The 22,721-nt window shown below is 41.3% G+C and overlaps 1 protein-coding gene across 1 annotated transcript in view; it reads right to left on the bottom strand.

Moving 5' to 3' along the window:
• Nucleotides 1-14,348: 14,348 nt before the first annotated feature.
• ZFC3H1 (zinc finger, C3H1-type containing) overlaps nt 14,349-22,721 on the bottom strand; it is a 47,359-nt gene continuing 38,986 nt past the window's right edge. Inside the window, exons 29-35 of the mRNA XM_009887828.1 lie at nt 20,504-20,608; nt 20,243-20,408; nt 19,392-19,492; nt 18,128-18,229; nt 17,495-17,534; nt 15,323-15,385; nt 14,349-15,197 (exon numbers count right to left, since the gene is read on the bottom strand). Coding sequence (XP_009886130.1) covers nt 15,060-15,197; nt 15,323-15,385; nt 17,495-17,534; nt 18,128-18,229; nt 19,392-19,492; nt 20,243-20,408; nt 20,504-20,608 — 715 coding nt within the window. The 3' untranslated portion in view covers nt 14,349-15,059. The remainder of the gene's footprint in view (nt 15,198-15,322; nt 15,386-17,494; nt 17,535-18,127; nt 18,230-19,391; nt 19,493-20,242; nt 20,409-20,503; nt 20,609-22,721) is intronic.

Raw genomic sequence — 22,721 nt, 5'->3', positions numbered from 1 at the left:
CAGCTTTGCAACTGAAGGTCCTGAGCCCTCCTTGCTCGAGGCTTAAAAGTACTGCAAGCGGACCACTTAACAGAAATTTGCTCATCTCTAAGACAGCAAACACAGAGAGGTTGTACAGAGATTGAGAGGTGGTATTTGGAAGAAACACAAGAAAAGATAACCTTTGAAGAAACTGGAGCAAAAGCATTTTAAAAATCTCATAGCCGCCAAGTGCCTCATTCCAAAAAGTAGCAAAGAGAAACTGAAATGGCAATGGGCAAACTGCATATGCGCCCATGTGCTGGGCACAGGGGAGGACTGTACAGTACCCTTTACTGGTATTGCAAAATGGGGAAGAAAGATTGCCAGTCTTAAATAAAGACATGTATGTGCATCCACAGCATGAGACTATTTGTGGAGGATCAAAGAAAGAGGATAAAGATGCTCATGCAAAACCAAAGCATTTCCATGAAAAAATAATTTAAGAAATTCCTTTATACAAAGGTCAGTAGAAAACAAACAAAACAATAAATCATTGTGTTTTATTGGGTTCGTCAAGCGTTAAGTTTGGTGAACTGACAAACTCTTCAAAATTCAAATACTTTTTTCTTCTATTCACTCCACTTAAATAGGAATCGGGGATACTCGCTTGTACAGAACTGAAGTACAGGTCAAAGCAAATTACCAGTATTAATTATTTAGTTCTATTCCTGAATGCGGCATTTCTTCCTACAAGAATTGATAGGATTTCCCTTGAAAAACATTCTCTCTCCTTTTCCCATACTCTTGACACTATTCTTTACACAACACTGCTTGTGTATGTAGGCATTTTCAAGTTCTTTAAGCACTTTTTCCCTCCTCGGAGGGTTTTACAGCAGTAAGAAATCCATTTTCTGTGACATAGGTGAACTGTTCTCAGTATCGATCTCTCTCCACTTTTATTATTATCTGTGTTAGGAGAGCACTTTGGAGCTTTGGTCGAGGAGCAGCATCCCACTGCTCTAAGTGCTGCATAAATACAAAAGGGAAAAAGCTGCTTGGAAGCTCTCAGGGCTAAACTCTGAATGAAAATATGCATAAACAGAAAGGGAAAAAATGGGTAAGAAAGCCCACAGGCCTTTCCAGTGTGGAATTCAGAGACTTTGCAAGGACTTTTCTGCGCTTCAGTGGATTTCAGCAAGTTTTTATTTCCATACCAAAATTCCTTTTTGCACAGTGGAACTTCTCACTTTTGTAGGCAGTGAACTACCGGATAGTCCTAAAAACTGTTGTGTTATGGTAGAGTGAAGCATTTAGCATCAAACCTGGGGCCTCATAAATGATACACTAGGTCTGATTTATTTTTTTTTTTAGAAGGTAAATAAGTGACAAACAATAGAGCCATTGTCCACTAAGTACTATTCTTACACCAAGAGCCTTTCATAATGACAGCAGCATCATAAAAGTGCTTTGATCTACGAAGGATCAAATATCTTTGTTTCCTATTAACATAACTTTCTTTCCCAATGGAGTGCAGAGAATTCCTGATAATGGCACTCTATTAGGATAATTAGAAAAAGATTGTTCGGCTCTATTTCCCCCTTAGAGCTCCCTGGCAAATTTCTCCTTTTGTGTCATTCAGATTTTCTACCCCAAATACCTCTGTCATAAGGAAAAAATTTAAAAGTTTCACATTTTATAGCTCAGAAGTTCAGGCCGCCAATGTGATGTTAACCAGCCATTAACAGATTCTGAAGAAGGACACAGATTGAAAATTAAGCCATCACCTTTTAAAAAAACAATATATTTTTTTTAATGTGAGCAAGAATTTTGATAAGTGCCCTGGGTTTATTTGAAAGGGAGGGCTGAGAAAGCATTACAGGAAAATCTTGCCCCAAGGGATTTGTGGGTGTAATATGACCAGAAGCAGACTTCATACAACAGATGACAGACGGAGGAAGACACTTGCTAAGAGAGTATTCCCAGATATCCTATTGGAGATCTGGATTTCTTACTTTGTCTTGCCGTGCAATACTCAGGCTTTTGCCTCTTCCGTCAGAGATGTACGTCTGAGGTCGAAGGCAGTGAGGGCCAGCTGGAGAAAAGTTAGGCTTTTTTCACCAGGCACCTAGTGCCACCATGTGCCCAAGTGTGTCTCACTGCCGTTGAGAAACACTTATTTTCCTTTTCAGTTTCTGGTTCAGTGAGTCATCCCTCTTCAGGAAGGCTCAGAAGGACGATTTGAGGAAACTCCCTGTGCAGATTTTAGGAATTCTTGTGGAAAGGATGCTCCCAGGTTCTCCCATGTAGTTGTTGGTGGAGACAGGCACAAGGCTGGAAATGGGAGCCCTTAGGCTTCAATGGTTTTCCATCTGAAACGCAGCATCCTTGATCCGCAAGACGGTTGCCAGTCACGGCAAAAGACTCTGCTCTGAAGAAAGTAAATACTCAATGAAGAGATCATAGAATCATAGACTGGTTTGGGTTGGAAGGGACCTTAAAGATCATCTAGTTCCAACCCCCCTACCATGGGCAGGGACACCTCCCACTACACCAGGTTACTCAAAGCCCCATCACATCTGGCCTTGAACACCTCCAGGGATGGGGCATCCACAACTTCCCTGGGCAACCTGTTCCAGTGCCTCACCACCCTCAGAGTAAAGAATTTCATCCTAATATCTAATCTAAATGTACCTTTTTTCAGTTTAAAACCGTTACCCCTCATCCTGTCACTACAATCCCTGACAAAGAGTCCCTTCCCATCTTTCCTTTAAGTACTGCAAGGCTGCTATATATAGGGTATCCTGGGAACCTTCTCTTCTCCAGGCTGAACAACCCCAACTCTCTCAGCCTGTCTTCATAGGAGTATGCTCCATCCCTCTGATCATCTTTGTGGCCCTCCTCTGGACTCTCTCCAACAGGTCCATGTCCTTCTTATGTTGGGGGCCCCAGAGCTGGACACAGTACTCCAAGTGGGGTCTCATAAAAGCGGAGGATCACTTTTACCAGCTGATAAAACTGATCAAAGGGCTCCAGCGTTATAAGAGAAAAGGATCTCATCAGCCACACTGAGGAAAACGATGACAGACCCCAACTAAGCAGATGTGGGAAAATGGGGACTAGGAAATCATGCACAGGACTCTCGTGTCCATACAGAAGATTTTGTCAGGAAATGAAAGCAACTAAGTTTATTGGGACTTACTTTGTTCATATCTATGCATTTATTATTCTATAAAAATTACACATTCCTGTTCGCTTCAGCTATCTAAAAAGGTAAGCTTTAAACACAAAGTATTTGGAAGGCTGGAGATGGGACAGTGATGTCCTGAACTTGTTGAAGCGTTGTGGTTCCCAATTCCAAAATCTTAAGGCAGGTGGGACATCAAAAAGTGTGCTGGAGAATCCAAGAAAATGGTGAATACTGCAGCCTACTTTGACAGCAGTCTCCCAGCCCACATGTGCAACCTAAATACTGCAGCCTAGCAAGCGGGCAAATTATGGCAGGGATGTACGACAAGAGACTTGCACTCCTCAAAATCAAAAACATCCTGGAACGTACCAGAGTCTGCACACACTTCAGTGCTCAGACTGGAATCTCCATTGCCATTGCATGGAAAAACAATCACTTTAGCTGGGGAAGGGCTTTTTACTAGGTCATGTAGTGACAGGACGAGGGGGAATGGCTTTAAACTGGAAGAGGGCAGGTTTAGATTAAACATTAGCAAGAAGTTTTTCACTTTGAGGGTTGTAAGGCACTGGAACAGGTTGCCCAGAGAGGTTGTCGAGGCCCTATCCCTGGAGGTGTTCAAGGCCAGGCTGGATGGGGCTTTGAGCAACCTGGTCTAGTCGGAGGTGTCCCTGCCCATGGCAGGGAGGTTGGAAAGCAATGATCTTGAAGGTCCGGTCCAACCTAAACCATTCTATGATTCTATGATTCTGTGATTCTATGATTACGAAAGCATCCCCTCTTCCACCCTGCATAGCTGTTTACATACTTGTTATTTAATCACTACAGTCCTGAGAAGGTTGACATTTCATGCTGGCTCAGGGGACCTCAAGGAAAAGAGATGTGAGCTGCACTGGAGGGCTTCAGCTGGAAGAGCACTCTGGCAGTGCCGGTGGCCCATCTGCTGCCTCTTGCTGCCTCCAGGAAAAGGCATCGGGATCCTGCCTTCAGCAGTTTGGGCACTCGACTTCTAGGATCCCAGCTCGCTCCAGCAAAAAGCCAGGAGGCTCTGGTTGGTGTGCTTGGCTCTGTGAGCTACTCTGGCTCTAGAGTACCAGCACACAACCTGTCTCATGCCTCTAGATGCAGTGGTTACATCTGTACTGTGAATTAAACTACCCAGGGATACTCTCTGCCCTCAGGCATAATCCAGGTCTACACATTTACACTCCCTTTTTTCTTTCCCTTAAAATAAAGCGGGCTTGTCCATAAAAGAAGTTGGGAATAGCGTCTGGTCCACGTTTGTCCTGGTTCCGGCAGGGATGGGGTTAATCTCCCCAGGAGCCGGCAGGGGGCAGGTATTCCATACCACGTGACCCATGCCCGAGCTATAAGAGGCGCTAGCCGGGGAGAGGAGAGGAGTTGCCACTCGGGGGTGGGCTGTGGTGGTGTGGGTCTGGTCGGTGCGCTTCGCGGCGGTACTGTAATCGCGTTTTCGTCTTTTCCTTTTGCTGTTCTGTTAAATTGCACTCTTTTAACCCACGAGTTTGGCCCTGTCATTTTCTTTTCCCACGACTGTGGGAGTTGTGCGAGCGGCTGCGTGGTTCTTTGTTGCTGGCTGAGGCCAAACCACGACAACGTTAATTCACCAAACAATACCTGTGACAGATGCTGCATGGGCCAAAGCCATCCCAGGGAGCCTCCTAACAGCATGTTGAATTGTTAACCCGTGCTTGGATCCTTAACTTGCCCAATCACACTAACACAACCAATATTTCTGGAGTTTCTGGCACAAATCAGACAGTTCAGAGGGGTAAGTTACAGGGTTTAGGTTTAGTATCCTACCAGTGTGTCCAGCAGACCTGGAAGCACTAAATCTCGGGCAAGGGGGTAGATTTCTGACTTTGCTCAGAGACTTCCCAGCTGGCTCTGTTGTCCAATGGCTTGTGATCTAGCAGACACAAAACCCAGTTTTGGATAAGGCCCAGTAGCCCTTCAGCAGGTGCTTTGTGGGTGGCTCAAGGCCTTGTGACTCCAACTTTCTATGGACAATTCTCTACGCAGTCATTCGTGCCAATTATGACTTCGAACTTGCACGACAGCAGCAAGCGGCGTGTGTGCAATACGGGGAGTGAGCTCATGTCCCAGAGCTGTACCTCCATGTTCTCCACCCATCCGCATGTTGGGTGAGAGAAGGCCAGGCTGAAAGAGTTTTCATTGCTCCATTTCACCAAATGCTTTTCATAACTTAAAGCCTCTGGACTGCTTGGTAGAATTGGATAGAAAAAAAAAAAAGTCAGAAAGATATAAAAACATAATAATCAAGCATAACCTTTGATGTAGGTTGATCTGATAAAGCTCTGGCACAGGGCCTTCAAAAACAACCCAACATAGCGCTCTGGAAGGATTATGCTGAACAAATGACAAAAGCACAGGCTTTGTGTTCATTGGCACTTTACAGACACTGACCCACTCACGTGCTGATTTTAGACAAAAACATTGACTTCTTGCCTCACAGATGAATTCCACTGGTCATTTTCCTATCTCACAACTTGCAATTATAAGTCCACGTATATTATTTATGGTGTGATATCTTTCTCTCTCCACAGTATTCTTCAGACAACCCATCAGATTATACTGGGGCTTTACAACCAGGTGGAAGCAGGAATTCCTACTTACCGAGTCAAAAGTGCTCCACTCAGAGTTGGTGCACAAGTGCCACATGCAAGTCCCCCTGGACATTGCTTAGTTGGACCAAACAGACCCCCTATAAAAACAAGGAGCAGAAGTTCTGTGCAGTCTAAACAAGATTGTTGCCTGTAATTCAGTCTTTGGCTTTATCCAAGTCTCCCACATTTGGCTTCTGACAATTTAGCAGAAAATATGCCATGGGTGCCTGGCTGAAAAATGCTTTAAGGGCAAGAGAGTCCTGCTTCTGTTTTTTTTAACCCATGGAGGAGTGGAAAAAGAAAGGCGGGGGGAGGGGGAGGAACATAACCCTTTCTCAGAGAGAATTACTGTCACCAAGACATGCTTGCTTTTATGATGTTGTCCAACTTCTGCTTAAAGAAAATATGCATCTACATGGTATTCTTCCAGTTAGTGCCTTGTCTAGTCAACAATGATTTTATCATATATTTGTGCTGTAGGGAGTAGAGTAGCACACCATGAAAACCTTTGGTTTCAGATCAACAGGGAATGAACGCACTGCGAAAACCAACAGAATCCTCCTTATAATAAAAACACATTATCTCCTCTCAATAGGCTAAGTTGGTGGACAGGGAATGCTAAATGCTGTTGTGACTGACTGTTCCCAGTGTGGCACATGTGTCTCAAAGCCCTCACCTATAGACTCTGAAGTTTATCACAGCTTTCTCAGCCCATACTGGGTGCTCGTCCCAAAGACAGCACAGGCTGTCCTGCTGACTGCTAGCACCAAGGGCTTGTTTGAGGCATGGATGTTGACCTCTCCAAGCTCCTTCTGCAGTAACAGAAAGAGACATAGGTTCCTCTAAGATAATTGTTCAAGCAGGGAGCTGAACTCCGATTCTATAATGAGTGCCTCAGAGTACCCAGGTGCATCAGAGTCCTCTGCCTATTACCCTCTATTGGAAACTTCGGCTTTGGAGGCAGAGAGGTGTCCGTGCTGCCCGCACGGTACTGCAGTATGCATCTGACACAGAATCTGGTCTTGCTATACACCACCTCCTGCATCCATCATCAAACCTTCAGCATACCCTGCGCTAGTGTCTTTAAGCATAGCCTCAGCTGAGCTTGTCCTCCGTGTAGGCTGATTTTTAAGTTGATCCTCCATTTTACAGGAATGATGGTATCACACCTGTAATCACACCGTTTAGAGCCACTGCCCTTTTGAAAGCATGCTTCAGTCTTGTTGGGCTATCTAGGGCCAAGCAAGGAATGTACTGCCACTCTTTCCTGCTATCCCGACAAGGGAGTAGACAAAAGTTTGGCTTCTCTTGACTGTGCAGAGATCTGAACAGTGCAAGCCTTGGTGGTGACCTTCTTACAAAAATCTACCTAACTACTCCTGGCAGCAAAAGGTGTATTGACATCTATTCTAGAAGAGAAAGTTCACAGAAGACTTCAGAAGGAGAAGGAAGCCTCAGGTGGGAATGGTGAAAGCTGATGGGAAAGGCAGATGTGATTACAGGGGGGTAGGGGCTGAAAAATATGGGCTGTTCCCACATCACATCATCATAACCAAAACTTCGTAATGCAGGCTTGTGAGGGCAGTTCTGCCTTCCTACTCATGCTGTATTAACTCTGGTAAATACAAGAGAAAACATCATTGCTCTCAAGACCCGTACCTAGAAGTTCCCAACCACCTTTCCTTAGCTGCACGGTTTTCTCAAACTGACCAGAAAAGAGACTGACCTAACTACAAGGGTCACAAATGAGAGTCAGACTAACAGCTGTCATGAAAATAAAAAGAAGATATTGAAATCAACGAGGATTATCATCTCAAAGAGCAAATGTTCCTCACAGATCACTTGTGGCCATAATGTGCTGTGGTAGCAGCGAGAAATTAGTTCAAAATCATTCCCTTTTTCAAAGATGCAGAGGCTTCTCCGGGTCAGACTCATTGAAGCAAGTCACTCACACAACAGCATCACTGTATTTTCTATGCTATTTTCTGCCTGCTCAGACCCTGCCGTCGGCACTGAGAGGTTTCCTCCCGTTTACTCTTTATCAGCTTTTCACTGAGCCACAATACGGTCACTTCTGCCAGTACCCCAGGTGCAGCACCACAAACTTTATGGTTCAATTTTACGTTCCCATTAACAGAGAGCAAACAGACACATAGATAAATCGTTGCCAACAATTTTACAAGGCAAAGTTTCAGTTACGAGCCATACTCTGCTTTATTATCTGCTACTCAGGTAGGACAACAACAAACAGTAGTATGTAATAAAAAAAGAAAAGTAGCAGTTAACGTCTACATCCCCTTTTAAGCCAAATTTTGATCTTGGGTTCCTTGCAAACGTTAAGCCACCTTACAGATAAGGATAAGCTAACACCCCTGCTCTGTTCTTCAGAGCAACAGATATCCCCCGGCATGAAATACTGACCGACTCTGGAAAACAGCCCTTTTCTGCTCTCATCTCATTCCTGACCACTCCCTAAAACCAAACCAAACTGGGATGACCCCCAGTCCCAGGTGAAATGGCAGGATGTGTAAGGACATCTGCTGGTTTTAGTCGAGGTTCCTCAGGTAAAATACAGCTCTGTCTATTTCTATGCACTATAACTACCTCAGTAACCCACTTGGAATTTCTGCAGGATTCAAAAGATGCTGAAAAATTTTGAAGTCCATGCTGCTACATCTTTGTTTGTACTCTATCCAAGCTAATTAGGAGGATTGCCACATCTACAATTACACTCTCATTACCGAATGGAGATATAACTTGTATATCTTATACGTTAGATGAAGTAGGTAGAGATATTCAACTAACAGCGTTTTCATCAGATACATAACCCACAAATGTATTATCTTCTAACCAAATACCACCAAGACATAGTTGTTTACATTCAACTCATTTAGAAACTTTGTAATCTACCAGATGCAAAGATGTGACACAGCATCTAGCAAATTTATTCAAATTATTTCCTTTTGATATTCCCAGCACCCAGGAAATAAATTACTTTATTAGCCAGATGCTGAAAGGTAAGCTAGGTTTTAAGAAACAACCAACAAGGAAACTCCATAAACATAAATGGGCTTGATTACACGCCCTTTGTTAAAAACTCCATATTCCTAAAACAGTGTAAATGCCATGATGCCTCCCTATCCCACCAAAATCAGTCTTAGTGAAACAGCCTGTGATTTTCTGTGGATACACAAATGGTGTCCCTTCAAACAAAGAGGATGGAGTTATGGAGTTCAGTTTGTTCCACAACAGCCCAAAACAAAAAAAAAAAAAAAAAAAAAAAAAAAAAAAAAAGGGGCAAAAAACCCACCAAAGACAAACCCAAAGCACAGAAATTGCCTGGTGTCAGTCAACATAAAACCTGCAAAGGGAAGTGGGGCTGCAGTTGGTGTGAGTAGCTGACTGTCACTTGGGAACCCTATATTTGAAATCCAAACCTGGCCACGATATTTATCAAACGCTAGAGTAAAAGGTTATCATCAACAGATGAAGAACTGGGAGAACGAGGAAGAAACGGCAGCAAGGATGACGTCTGCTGTTTCTCATTGGATTCGTTTCTCATCGGATTCGTTTCTCATCACATAGTTGTTGTTCAGACCCTTAGGACTGTAAAATAATGATTAATCCTTCAAAGGATTTTAATCCCAGGCCCTAGGTGACAATTACTGGGAATCTTCCAGGCTGGGTACAATTTTGGGGGACATTTATAGTAAAAGCCTGGGAGGAAAAAAAGAAAAAAAGGAGCTAATTCTTCCTGATTAGACAGACATGGACACAGTCTTTCATTATCAACAGATCTCAACATTGTTTGCTGTGGAATTGGTTGCAAGCATCCAGCTGGACGTGGTATACAACCAGGACAGTACCACAGACCGACGAATGTACAGGGGGCTGAGCTGTACTGTGGTCTTCAGGAAAGCTGGAGGATGTGGAAGTTTTCACTGCCCTTTTTCACTTAGCTCCTCTGAAGATGATGTGAATTTCTACTGTTTGGTGGGAAATTGTCACTTTGAGAAGTTAGCTACTCCTTTGAGTAGCAGTTAATAAGCACCGAGGGCAGCACCAGCACAGGTGCACAAGGAATATGCCTGAAGGATTTTGAGAGCAAGCCAGTTCTACACCCGACCCTCGCAGGTCTGTGGCAGGGTCTCAACCACCCGCCGTACAAGATCAACAAGCATCCTTCGTCTCCTCAATTTAAACCATTAATTTTTTGTTTCCGCCGCTCACCTAAACAAAAACTAAAATACCTCTTTCATTGAAGTCCATAGTTACCTCCAGAAAGAATAAAGCCGGGCAGGAAGTCTCTATCAGTAACTGCAATCCCTGTGGTGACTATATAAAACAAAGGATGGGCAGCAGGAGAACACCTCAATAAAAGCACTAAAGCAACTCTATAATAAAGTCCGTAGCTAGCTCTTACGCTACTGTATACACTAAGGTAAAGAAGTATTTACAAGCAAAGTTAGTCAAGTGCAAAAGATCACATGCTCACAGCTGTGTCTCAGCCAGGGATGGTAGGAAAGAACCTAGATTGCTGGCATGGCTCCATGCTTTTCACCCTTGACTAAAGGACCGTGAAGGCAATTAGGGGCCAGGTGCAGCTGATTAGACAAAGGTGGTGAAAGCACACGGAAATTTAATGTATACCAGGAACATGACGGAATCCCAGAATGGTTGAGGCTTGAAGGAGCCTCTGGGAGTCACCTGGTCCAACCCCCTGCTCAAGCAGGGCCACCTACAGCCAGTTACACAGGACCATGTCCAGACAGTTTTTGAATGTTTTCAAGGATGGAGACTCAACCACCTCTCCGACCAATCTGTGCCAGTACTTGGTCACTTGCACAGTTAAAAAGCATTTCCTGATATTCAGCCAAAACATCCTGTTTCAGTTTGTGCCCGTTGTTTCTACTCCTGTCACTGGGCACCACTAAGAAGAGCTTGGCTCTTTACACCGTCTTTTTGTAAATGTTGTTAAGATCTTCCCCCAAGCCTTCTTCAGGCTGAAGAGTCCCAGCTCTTGCAGCCTTTCCTTATATGTGAGGTGCTCCAGTCCCTTAATTATCTTTGTGGCCATTCGGTGTGTTCCAGTAGCTCCATACCTCTCTTGTAGGGGGGAGCCAGACCAGGACACATCAGTCCACCAGTGGCCTCATCAGTGCTGAGGAGAAATATCACTTCCCTCGACCTTCTGGCAATGGTCTTCCTAATGGAGTACAGGAGGCTGTCGGCTGCCTTTGCCACAGGTGAATTGTTCGCTCATGTTCAACTTGGTGTCCACCAGGACCCCCAAGTCCTTTTCTACAAAGATGTTTTCCAGCCTGTACTGGTGCCTGGTCCCCAGGCGCGGGATTTTGCACTTCCCTTTGTTGAACTTCACAAGGTCCCTGTCGGCCCATTTCTCCAGCCTGTTGAGGTCTGTCTGGATGGCAGCATGACCCTCTGGCCTATCAGTCACTCCTCACAATTTTGTATTATCAGCAAATGCGCTGTCGGTACACCCTGCCCCATCATCCAGATCATTTAACAGGGCTGGACCCAGTATTGACCCTTCGGCTTCAGCAGTAGTGACTAACCTCCAGCTAGACTTTGTACCACTGATGACCACAATCTGGATCCAGCTGCTGAGCCAGTTTTCAGTCTACCTCATCGTCTGCTCATCCAGTCCATACTTCATCAGCTTCTCTACGAGGATGGCATACCACTTCCCACGACTACTGTCCGTGGAAGAACTCTGCATCTTCCCCCCACATACTCCTGCGAGTCTAGCTTCCGTACGGACACCTAACTTGGTATGGGATCAACAACATCGCAGTGGCTGTTAAGTGGGTCATCAGATATGAGAGAAATTGGTTGTGAAACCTTTAGTATCGAATACCAACATCCACTTACGCTTGTAGGTACTGCTCAGGTTCTGATGCACAGCTCTAACACCTTTTGTCTCAATGTAAATCAGTACTTCAAAAAATAAAGGTAGCAGGCTACTAATTGTCAGCATGGAAGAACAGGAGGAAGCATGTTTTAATTGGGTAAAAAGTCCTATTCTTTATGTGATTGCATTTTTGGCTTCTATGAAGTTTTATATAACCCAATCAGGAAAAGCTGTGAATAAATTAATGAGTTAAGCCAAGGTTTTGGTTTCCCTCCCTTCACTCCAAGACCTGTTGTGACAGTACAAGGGGCAATGGTTTTAAACTGAAAGAGGGTACCTTTAGACTGGACATAAGGAAGAAATTGTTTACGATGAGTGTGGTGAGGCACTGAAACAGATGCCCAGAGAAACTGTGGATGGCCCATTGTTGGAAGTGTTGAAGGTCAGGTTGGACGAGGCTTTGAACAACCCTATCCAGTATAAGATGTCCCTCCCCATGGGGACATCAGTCTACTCGGCTAACTAGGGATTTGCATCAGATCAGAGCCCATCCCCTTTCTGCACCCACAGATACCGATGCCAAACATTCAGAGCTGATAAAGCCATGGCAGTTACCCAGAACACTGTATTCAATACCAGTGTAGCCATCTCTGCGTCGCCCAGTACTAGCCCAGTGTTTCAGAACACCACTAGTTGTATAAATGTTAGTGACGAAAATCCTGTTTGCTGGGGGGGGTCTGCTTTCACAGCTGAAGGCAGCTTAGCTTTGAGACACTGATCAGTTCAGACCTTGGAGAAAAAAATTCTTTTGTGAACCCCAGAGAAAAGTAAAGGGTCAGCCTCAAGCTCAGAGCAAAGCCAGTCCTTCAGAGATACCTCAAAATAGTAAGACAGAGAAGAGGTGGAGATACCATCTGACAATGCTTCGCTCTAAGACAAACCGAAGAGTGGAACTGAAGCTATAAGGAACCTTGGAACACGCAGTGCTAAAAAGAATGCTGTCATGAATGATGCCTGAAAGTTAAGGAGTAGACAAAAACACCACTTTCTTAAACAGTATGCCTTCTTTGTAGCCCAGAAGGATTCACTGCTAACTGCAGGCCGATGGAAGCTCTAAATCCTTCCTGGCAGTTCTATATTACACAGCAGTGCATTTTATTTTTTGCTTGGTGGAAAATTAAAAAAAAAAGCACCTGTGCTGCTCAAAAGAATGTACAGCTTCCTCGTACTTCTTTATTCCAGCTCCCAAATGAACGATTCTCATTATGATTAGCTACTTTCACATACCATCAAGCAAAGCAAAACTAGGTCAAAAGACCACATATAAAGTGGGAGTATTTTAATAAAAACAATATGGATTAAGGGCAATGAAGACAGAATAGCATGGGGTTTTGGTTCCCCCTCCCCTTATTTCCAAGTATGTGAAAAGCCATTAAAGCAGAGTACCTATGATTAATCCTTGATGCAAATTTAAAGTTTAAGGTCTCCTTAGAAAGATACACCAGGCCTTTTGTTATAAAGTCACTGTAGAGCAAGGCATGAAAGTTAGCAAAGCAACAGTCCTAAGTACAAGACAAGCCTAAGCTGGGGAATGCATACGACAGCATTGGAAGTGCTGTAACCCTTGACAGTGTTAACTATTTTTAATACCAGAATAGGTAAAATGGTATCACACTAGAATAAATACTGCAGGCATTTAGGTGTTGCTGCAGAAAATTATTAACTGTTTATCAAAGTTCGAAAGAGTATTTAGGCAGCATGTGTAAGCCAGCATTTACCATACTTGGAGTGTTCTATTAAAGGAATTAAGTACTGTGCTTTTACAGTCTATGCTTTTTTCTTTCTGAACTGTACCATGTGAGGTTGAAAAAAATCAGGATACTACTCTAATACCATGAAGAACGGGTCTGAGTGAGCTTTTCTGATAGTGGATGTGTAGTATTTGGCATAGTTGAAGTTTTACTAATTTTATAATTTATGCTTAAATGAGTCATCTAAAAGGACTTAAGGTGCAGAACCACCCTCCATTCCCCTTGACGAAAACCAGCATTTCCCACTTTTCTCCCCTTTGAGAGAGCTGCTTCATGTGTAACTTCAGATAAAGTAAGTGTTTTGAAAGTTACTGGAAGTTATACGTCACAAACCCCTTTGCCTCATTCCCAAACATGAAGAGCACTTGTTCACCATCTTCACAGCATCTTCATAAATCACTTACGCAAAAGATACCACAGCCATCTTTTGGTATGATTTGGCACAGATGGAGAAATAGGTGGAAAGCCAACCTGATGTGAACAGCCCTGTCACTGGTTCAGTGGGCTGACTGTATCTCTCTGCAATGTACGCGTCACGACTTTGGGAAGAGGGCCTCGTTTCATTAATGGTGAAAAGGACAAAATATAAAATGTACTTTCCATTACCAAAGTGGAATTATTGACAGGAATAGTTGTTGTGGGACAAACATCTGTGTATGTGAGGCAAGAACAAGGAAAAAAACCCATTGTGCTGTAGTCATTCTACACCCACAACAGGCAGCTCAACCACATTCGCCTACCGTTTGATCAAAGTAACAGAAGACAACAGATATTTTTTTTTTTTAAAAAAGGTCAGCTTGTATTGAAAATATCTCTGTAAAAACACCTAATACTACAAGGTAGTACCAATACAAACCAAATCAATATTAAACTTTCTTTAAACTGTTAAACTTTATTATAAATTAAAATTTCTTTACAAAAAAATTGCACATAATTGACCACTCTTATGTTCTGATGCACTGGCATTTGCAATAGTTTCTTTAATCTTCAAGTTTAATAGTCTCTGCCGTGAGTCCAATGCAGAAAAGGGCAGTAAGCAACCCTCTTAGAGCCTTCAAGTGCAAGAAGCATACTTGTGGCCACGGCAGTTACACTTTCCTTAAGAGCGGCTGCTTTTGTTTTAAATCCTGTAATGAAAAAGTCTCAAAAAAAGGTTTAAAAAAGGAAAAACCCAAAATGGACTACTTGCTTTTTACTGTAAACACAGCCCAGTAAATTAATCCCAAACACAGATCTCTCAGGCATCAGCGAGAGTGTCAAGTGAATCAGGAACAGCAAAACAAAGAAAACGGAAAATAAAAAGAAAACATAAAAAAATAATGTCTGTCATTTTGATTAACTATACTTACGTACATGACGTTATGAGAATCTGGCAGGGCCAAGAAGCAAGGCCAGACAGGGAGTTCATTTTTCCAGAGGAGGGTCATGTTAATTGTTTCCAGGTTCAAGGAAAGCAGATCGGAGACTCGATATGCTCAGGAATACTCATCTGCCTTACACAGATCTTAGGCATGGATCAGCCTGAAGAATCATTCAACTGATTTTGACATTTAATAGGACTTAGGGCTGACCGTACCCAGCGTTCAGTGATTCTTGCTTTCTGTTCTGTAAGTGTTTAAATTTAAAAGCTCATCTAGGCTGACTCCAACCTCTTGGCACTTGGAAACTAGTTTTCTCAGGTTATCAGTTTTACCTCCTCCTGATGCTTCAAACAAGAGTTGCTGTAAGAGATGGGGAAGCAGATATAAGATTTAGCCAGAGCTTGAGCATCACCACATCTATGGATATGGGATATGCAGAAATTTTATATGAAACCTCAAACTGAATCATAAGGAGAAAACATTACATCTTTCCACAGTGTTGCACACAGAGGTAACTTCTGAAGGGCTCTCTGATATAAATGATGGACCTGCAAAATAAAAACAAGTATTAAAAGCCAGCACAACATCGTGTACTCGAAATGAGTGATTTTAAGCACAAAAATCTCTTGCAATAATTTTTAAAGTCTCTTTTTAAAACAGTTTCAAAGTCAAGCATTAAATTGCTACTAAAAGCAAAGGCAAGTTTATATCTGACCTTAATTCTGACTCTTGTATGCACATGATTAATTACATGAGGACATTCTATTTTTCTTCACAAGACTCTTGCCTCATTCATTGCACAGGATGGAACACACTCAGGGAATGAAGCAGCTTACTGAATATTTCTTTCACCACTCAATATGTAGTCTCAAGGTCTTGCTTATTGCATACCATCCCAACCCTGCAATGAAAATAACTGGTTCACAGGCTTTTTCCTTCAGCATCTATCTGTGCTTTAACAATCAGTATGTGTCTTTCCAACTCTCTAGAAAGAAAAAATGGGTTTACCATTTTATGGTTGGAAATAGAGGAGCAAAATGTTTAATGCAAGTATTTACTCAAGTCTTGTTCAACTACTGGTATCTAGGTACCAACTTTTATCAGAAAGTCATTAAGGGAAGTATTTGTTGACATTTTAAATACTCATATACATTTTCATATTCTTTTAGCAAACCTTTACATGGTCTCTGAACGAATAAATGACAGGTTCTCCAGGAACAGGAAATCCAGAATCTGAATCACAATTCAGTTTTAAAACAATATCCTACTTGTCTACTAGAAAATTCAGTTATCTGGAACAGCCACTGATTTGCATAAACAGTTGCAAGTGCTCACTACATCCCAGACTAAGCCCTCCCCCCACCCCGAAAACCCCAACTGCACTGTGCGTGCCTACTGAAGAGATTTTATTCCACTCAGTATAGTTAGTAAGGTGGTTGCAGAAAAAAACCACAAGATTTCTTCTGGGTGTAATCCAGCTACAATGTTTTACATATGCCTTCATTCTAATTGGTTCATTTTCTTTAAGGACCCTCTTTTTCATTAATTTGAAATACATTTTTCTAACTTTCTAACCAAACAAAGCAGGGATCTTTTAAGCCACCAGCCTCACTATAGGCAGTGCCTTAAGATGTAGTCCATCTAATACAATGACTGAAGCAGGGATCTGTGACTAATTACAGATTACACCAAACCATCAACACGGAGACAGAATTAAGGTTGAATAGGCAACCATGCCTTTGATATCTCCTGACTTTGAACTATTTGATCTTACAAACCAAACAACTGTGTGCTTGGGGGGTGTTGTTTTTAAACATTCTAGGGAAACAGTAAAAAAGGAAAGAAAAGATTTCATATGTGAGACTAACAATAGCTGTGCTAGCCCTTATGAATCAGTTAAAGCTTTAATACTGTTTCAAAGAAAGACTAACAGAAGAAGGATGCTGAGAATCAGCCAGTACAAGAATGACGCCAAAAAAAGATGCAGCAGAGAAGTAGCTCAGAAACACCACAAGCAAGTGGCGTCACAAAGCCAGGGCCTCGTGATGCCCCCAACACACAGCATCTTTCCACAGGCAGAATAGTATTTTGAAGGTGACTGCAACACCACCAGGAAGATCCATTCTGTCTGAACTGAAGAGTGACTCAGTTGCTGTGCCAAAACCCTCTTGGATTTGTATACAGAATGATAAAAATATTTCCCTCCCCAAAGTACCCATGAGTGAACTTGTTATTTTTGCAGATAACTGTCTACATACGTTGGCTTGGCAGACCCACCCTTCCAACTACTTGTAAAAAGTCGTTAGCATCCTCCAGCACAACAATCCTTCCTTCCCTCTACTGTCTTTTAAGCACTAGCAATCTCCTCCAGGTTTAAAAACAGTGGGAGAAAAATAGAAAAATACAGCCCCTCCCACCCCCAGTAACAGAGAGATACACACAAACAGTATGCACAAGTAATCATGATAGAATCCATTCTACCTTGATTGCCAAAGATATTTCTCACACTTCAGGCAAACGCTTCGGTGTCCATACATAGAGTATTTCAACTATCTAGAAATCTTGGGTTTAAGAGATGACTATTGCTTTGGATAAAGCCAAGCCACGAAGAGTTTTACAGCATTAATTACTCAATTTAGTAAGCTGTGTTGACTTACTTCTCTCTGTCCCATTAGAAAGCATTCGGCAGCAATGGCTCTGAGGAAAAGAAATATATGAAAATATTTATTCTTGAATGCTTTTAAATGCCATTAGTGGCAGAATACTGACTGTGGAATGGAATTACAAATTCCTTGAGAAGAAACTGACTAACTTCCAATGATGTTAATCTACAGTGAAAAGATAAAAATAACCATTTTTTAAAAACCACCTTACATGAGCAAGACATTTCAGTAGTTCCCCATTATGAACAAACACTGAAGAAAAAGATCAGTTCAGCATCACTGGATAATGAAGATTACTGCTATTGTGATATATAAAGGGGAGGGTAGAGAGGGGGAGACAGAAGTCAATAGTTGAATTAAAAAGGCAACTTGTAAATACATCATTCATATTTATCTGCATAAAATCTATTCGCATAAGTTTCCCCAAGTGGGAAATTTCATTTCTCATTTTCAAGAAGTGACAGTACCTCTGTCTGTTGTAGCAAGCAGTTACTGTTTAAACAATAAGCTAATGAGAGACTTCCAGTATAAGCCCAATTGGAAGGACATTTCAGATTTACCTTTGTGATGTAAACCTTATAAATAAAAGCAATATCTATGAAAACAGATGTATGACTGTTGCATTACATTTTCCAGATGGCCAGGCATGTTGGGATATTATATGTAAACATCTTGGCTTGCAGTTTCAGAATTTGAACATTGCTCTCCTCCCAGTATCGCAGAAGCAGCCTGTAAAAGGCATTCATGAGAAAGGAACACTGCTCTAATCACTGGGAATAAAAAAGCAATCCAAAGATACAAACACGTTACACAAAATATATTATACCTAATCTAAGCCAAAGGTTGCAAGTAAGAAAAAGACCCAAGACACCATATACAATATGGACTAACATGCTCTCAGAAAAAAAACCCCAAAAACGTCAAGATACACTTTCAGAGAATAACTAAGTGTGAAATCGGAGAGAAAATATGATCGTGGCACATTACAAGATCCATTTTTAGCATGCACAAGGTAACTGTATATCTGAAGGGAGGCCAATTGGTTTTATGGTCATGTGGCTAAGAGATACTGTTCAGTCAGTTCTGCTCACCCATTTCATGTAGTGTCAACATTGTCTAATGAAGCTGCAAGTTCCATTTAGACAGAATCGCAACTTGGTTTAAAATGCAGCCATTTAACTTTGTGTGCCAAAGGCAGGTGTGTCATACCCTCCCCACACCCCCAACCACGCACACTTATTTCAAGTCTTGCTTTGAATTCTTTGGGATCACTGTTGATGATGAACAGTGTTTGGGGACTTTTCAAAATTATTCAATCAAATGTTCATGAGTTCACTGCAGCGGAATATGATAAAGCATGGACTCTCTAATCCTGGAAGAGTACAGTTTAAAATACTGTTCAAGTAAGAATCAGTACGACGCTTACATTAACTGTTTTAGTTTCCCATAACTTTTTTTTTTTCAAAGAATGGTTTATCTTTGCCAAATAAATATCAAGTTAAGCCTTAAGGTAGCACTGTTCTACACTGGTGTATGCATTTTTATTTGTTCTATGCTGGAACTATGCATTTAGTAGATCATGAAGTGACAACACGATTTTAACAGATATCTGACATTTCTCTACACACTTGAAATTTTGATCATTTGTACTCATCATGTACAATGCAGAGTTAATTCCTGTATAACTATAACCTTTCTGAAGATAGAACAGAACCCTGTCAAATAAAAAAGATTGACATGATGTCAGAAGGCACTGTACACCTTGAGCAACATGCAATAATGGAGGAAGAGTTTTATTTTTGTAGTAGAAAGCAAATCATGAACGTCTTGCCCAAAAAACAGTAGTTATGTTAACCATCTATTTGTCTTGATTACAAGTATTTTTACATACCTCAGTGCAAGTCCAGGATTAGCAGGCATGGTAGAACAAAACCGTTCCAGGGTTTTGGAATGTTGAGATTTTGGAATGCAGCTCAAATAAAAAAGAATTACCTGTAGAATTTGAATTATAACATTAATCCACTTTATAGCTGTCTAATTTTGCTAAGAATAATGGAATGACAAACTATGACCATGACTAAAGTGAGTTACCACCTACAAACCTTATCAACTACAAACCTTATCCCTCAAGGGCACAGAAATCAATCTGTGTAATAAAAAGTTAGTGTCAAGTTGCTAACACCCCGTATTTTAGTTTTTCTAGCCTGCACTTAGCAAGTAAAGAGAAATGCACTGGATGTTAGCAAAATGTGACCCAGGATTTCTATAAGCTTTATTCCGTCTATAAGTGCTCAACTTGTTTTTACTCCTACATCTACTTTATTTCTCCTGTTTCTCAACCACTGTAACTCCTATGATCAAAACTGACAGCTTAAATACTGTTTCCATCTGCCAGTGTTACAGTTCTGCAGACCCCTCTTGCTCAACCATCTCTTCCCTCCCTTACACATTTTCTTTTCTCTAGGAAAGAATAGATTGTCATTAACAGCTGTATTCACAGCACTAAAGCATGCCATAATAAAGTTCCTCTTTGTCTTATACACCCTTTATTCAAAAGGTCACTGCTACATAGTCTTCTCTTCAGAACAATACTCACCTCAGATACTTGTTCCTTATTCTACAAATTCCTAGCTCTCTGTGCTCATATACTACTGGTGCTGTATTTGAACAAGTAAATTACAGGTACCTGCTAAAAGGTCAGTCTCTTTCTTTAATTAAAACTGTCCACAGACACATTTTTACCTTATTATGAAACTCATAATTGGTCCAATAATCAGCAGTACTAAAAGGAATTGGGTATCGTGTGGGGACTGTAACCAGACATCTGTTCACTAGGTCAGTAAAAAGCTTGAATTCTTGAACTTTGTTGTTGGATCCAACAACTTTGCTATTGATAAAAACAAGGTAACTGGAAGAAAAAAAAAAAAAAGAAAGATAGATGGTTCTGGTAGCCTTCACTTAATAGTTTTTAAATTAATTTACTATCCTTCCTTAAGAACTTACTCCAGCCAGATGTTCTGGACAGTTTCCTGCTGCATCACTGCCCCCAGAGCTGCTTCATAAGCATCCAGTGCTTCACCAACACTTGCATGAAGAGACTGGCATAAACTGTTTATATTAAAAGTTAAAGCATTTATGTCAAACAATGCATGTTCTTACATATTAAGAGTAAGAAACAATGAAGAACTTCCCATTCTGAGATGCAAGAAAAAAGTGTTTTCAGTTTAGTAACATTAAGGACTAACGTGTAAGTCAACTTATTAAAATGGGTAAGTCTCAACTGCAGATAAGAAATAATACAGAAACCATGCAATTTAAAACGCAACTCAAATAGAAACGACATGTTATGAATTGTCTTCTACTCTTGTAAAATACCCTTTTACTAATCATTATAATAGGGATGCTCTGACTGCTACAGAAGGGAGACAAGCCTTGAACTTCTGTTTGGAAAGCTCCAGAACAGTAAATTTTGAAGTCAGATTAAAACCACTTGAGAAATGGTTATCAGACTGTAGCAACAAAAGGAACATTCTGAAACAAATATTACTAGGGGTCTGGGGTAGAAATATGCTGATCATGTCAAAAAACCAACCCAAAATAAACCAAAAAACAGGATAGTAAAAAACTCCCTTAATTTTGTTCCACAGCCCCTCAAACAAACATATGGTCAGACCAACACAGAGGACCTCAAAGACAGAAGTAGACACATTTTTTTGACCAAGATTCAGCAAACAATCCTTATTTCAAAGTGCAAAGTAACAGTGAAAAAAAGCAAGACTTTCAGTACGTCATAGGAGGGGGAAAAAAAACAACCCACACACAAATGTTCATTTGACTACAGAAACGCAAAATAGGATAGGGCTGATGTTGCTACCTCACTACAGAACCCTCCTGATGGGTCACATAATCAGGGTGCCTGATTCTACTCCTGCTTTCCCCAAGAACTATAAACTAAATCGCCAATTTGCTACACTTTTTTTAGGAAGTGTGTGTATATGTTTGTGTGCACATATACACGTGTACACACACATAATGATCCTTCCAAGTAAAACATTGTTCCTTGAGCTTTGAGGCTTTAGTGATTTCAATCTGACTGTTTTGATTTGGCAAAAGTGAACTTAGTCTTTTGTTCTCTGTACCTGACAAAGGGAAAGACAGATACATAGGCCCAAATACCTAGGTGCCTACTGTAGCAAAACTCAACCACAGAAACACTCAATTGTTAGCTCTGAAAGTAATTTAGGTACTTGTTTCAAGAACACTAGTTTTCCTCTTAGGAGCAGGTGCTACAATACAGAAGCATCTGAGCTTAAGTTAAGGCTCCTAATGACTAAACAGTGACCTCAAGTGTCTTTCTAACAATGTTTCTACTGTGCAAGTACGAAACTTAAATTGATTTTTAGAAAATACCTCTTCACAAGTTCAATTTATCTATATTGGTATTAATGGACAATATCAAAAGAAAACATTAAGGTAACTTAATCTAAACCTTGAATGGTTTTTAAGAAAATCTTTATATATTTTACCTGTTCATAAGTTGTCCACCAATTAAAAACTATAAGCAACAGTGTAGAAGGAGTTCTGAGGAGTCCTCACTCAGTATGTGGAGCATTACCATCTTTTGCCCCTTTACTTATCTGAAAAGCTAAATAGCTACTTGTGAAGATTGACAGACCCAGACCATGAAGTGGCAGACTTCTTAAACAGCTAAATCAACATCCCAGTAACCACAGTTATACTAGTATAAGTTGTAGGTGGCTAATACTTTGCTGCTTGCCAATCCTGGATATTGCTGCTATCAAAAGCAATGGTGGAAGAAACAAAAAAGATTGCATACACATGACAAGGATCTGTCACCTTTGCAGTCTCTTGCAGGGGAAAAGGTCGCTTTCCTGTATTACTTGGCTACAGGGGGGTGTCTGTGGCTAATTCCAACTGTTAGAGTTGATAGTACCTCTGTAGATAGCTGAAACAGTGAGCAGAAGGAAGGTGGGGAGATCAGGGCTAAACAAAGTTCAACAGAGTGAGGGAACAATTGTAAAACAAAAGGGAGACAACTGAAAGCCAGAAGAAAGAACACCACCAATAGCAGCAGCAACCCAAAACAAAACTAAAACAAAAAAAAATCATTGTGAGATGAACACACCTGTTACTGTTCTCATAGGGCAGAGTTTCTGAAAGATTTCTCAAGTGGAGAATGTAAGTTGATGTGCAATAAAAT

The sequence above is a fragment of the Charadrius vociferus genome, unplaced genomic scaffold (assembly GCF_000708025.1).
Source record: "Charadrius vociferus isolate BGI_N301 unplaced genomic scaffold, ASM70802v2 scaffold125, whole genome shotgun sequence".
In the NCBI taxonomy this organism is placed as follows: domain Eukaryota; kingdom Metazoa; phylum Chordata; class Aves; order Charadriiformes; family Charadriidae; genus Charadrius; species Charadrius vociferus.
This window is presented reverse-complemented; position numbering and strand designations above follow the sequence as displayed.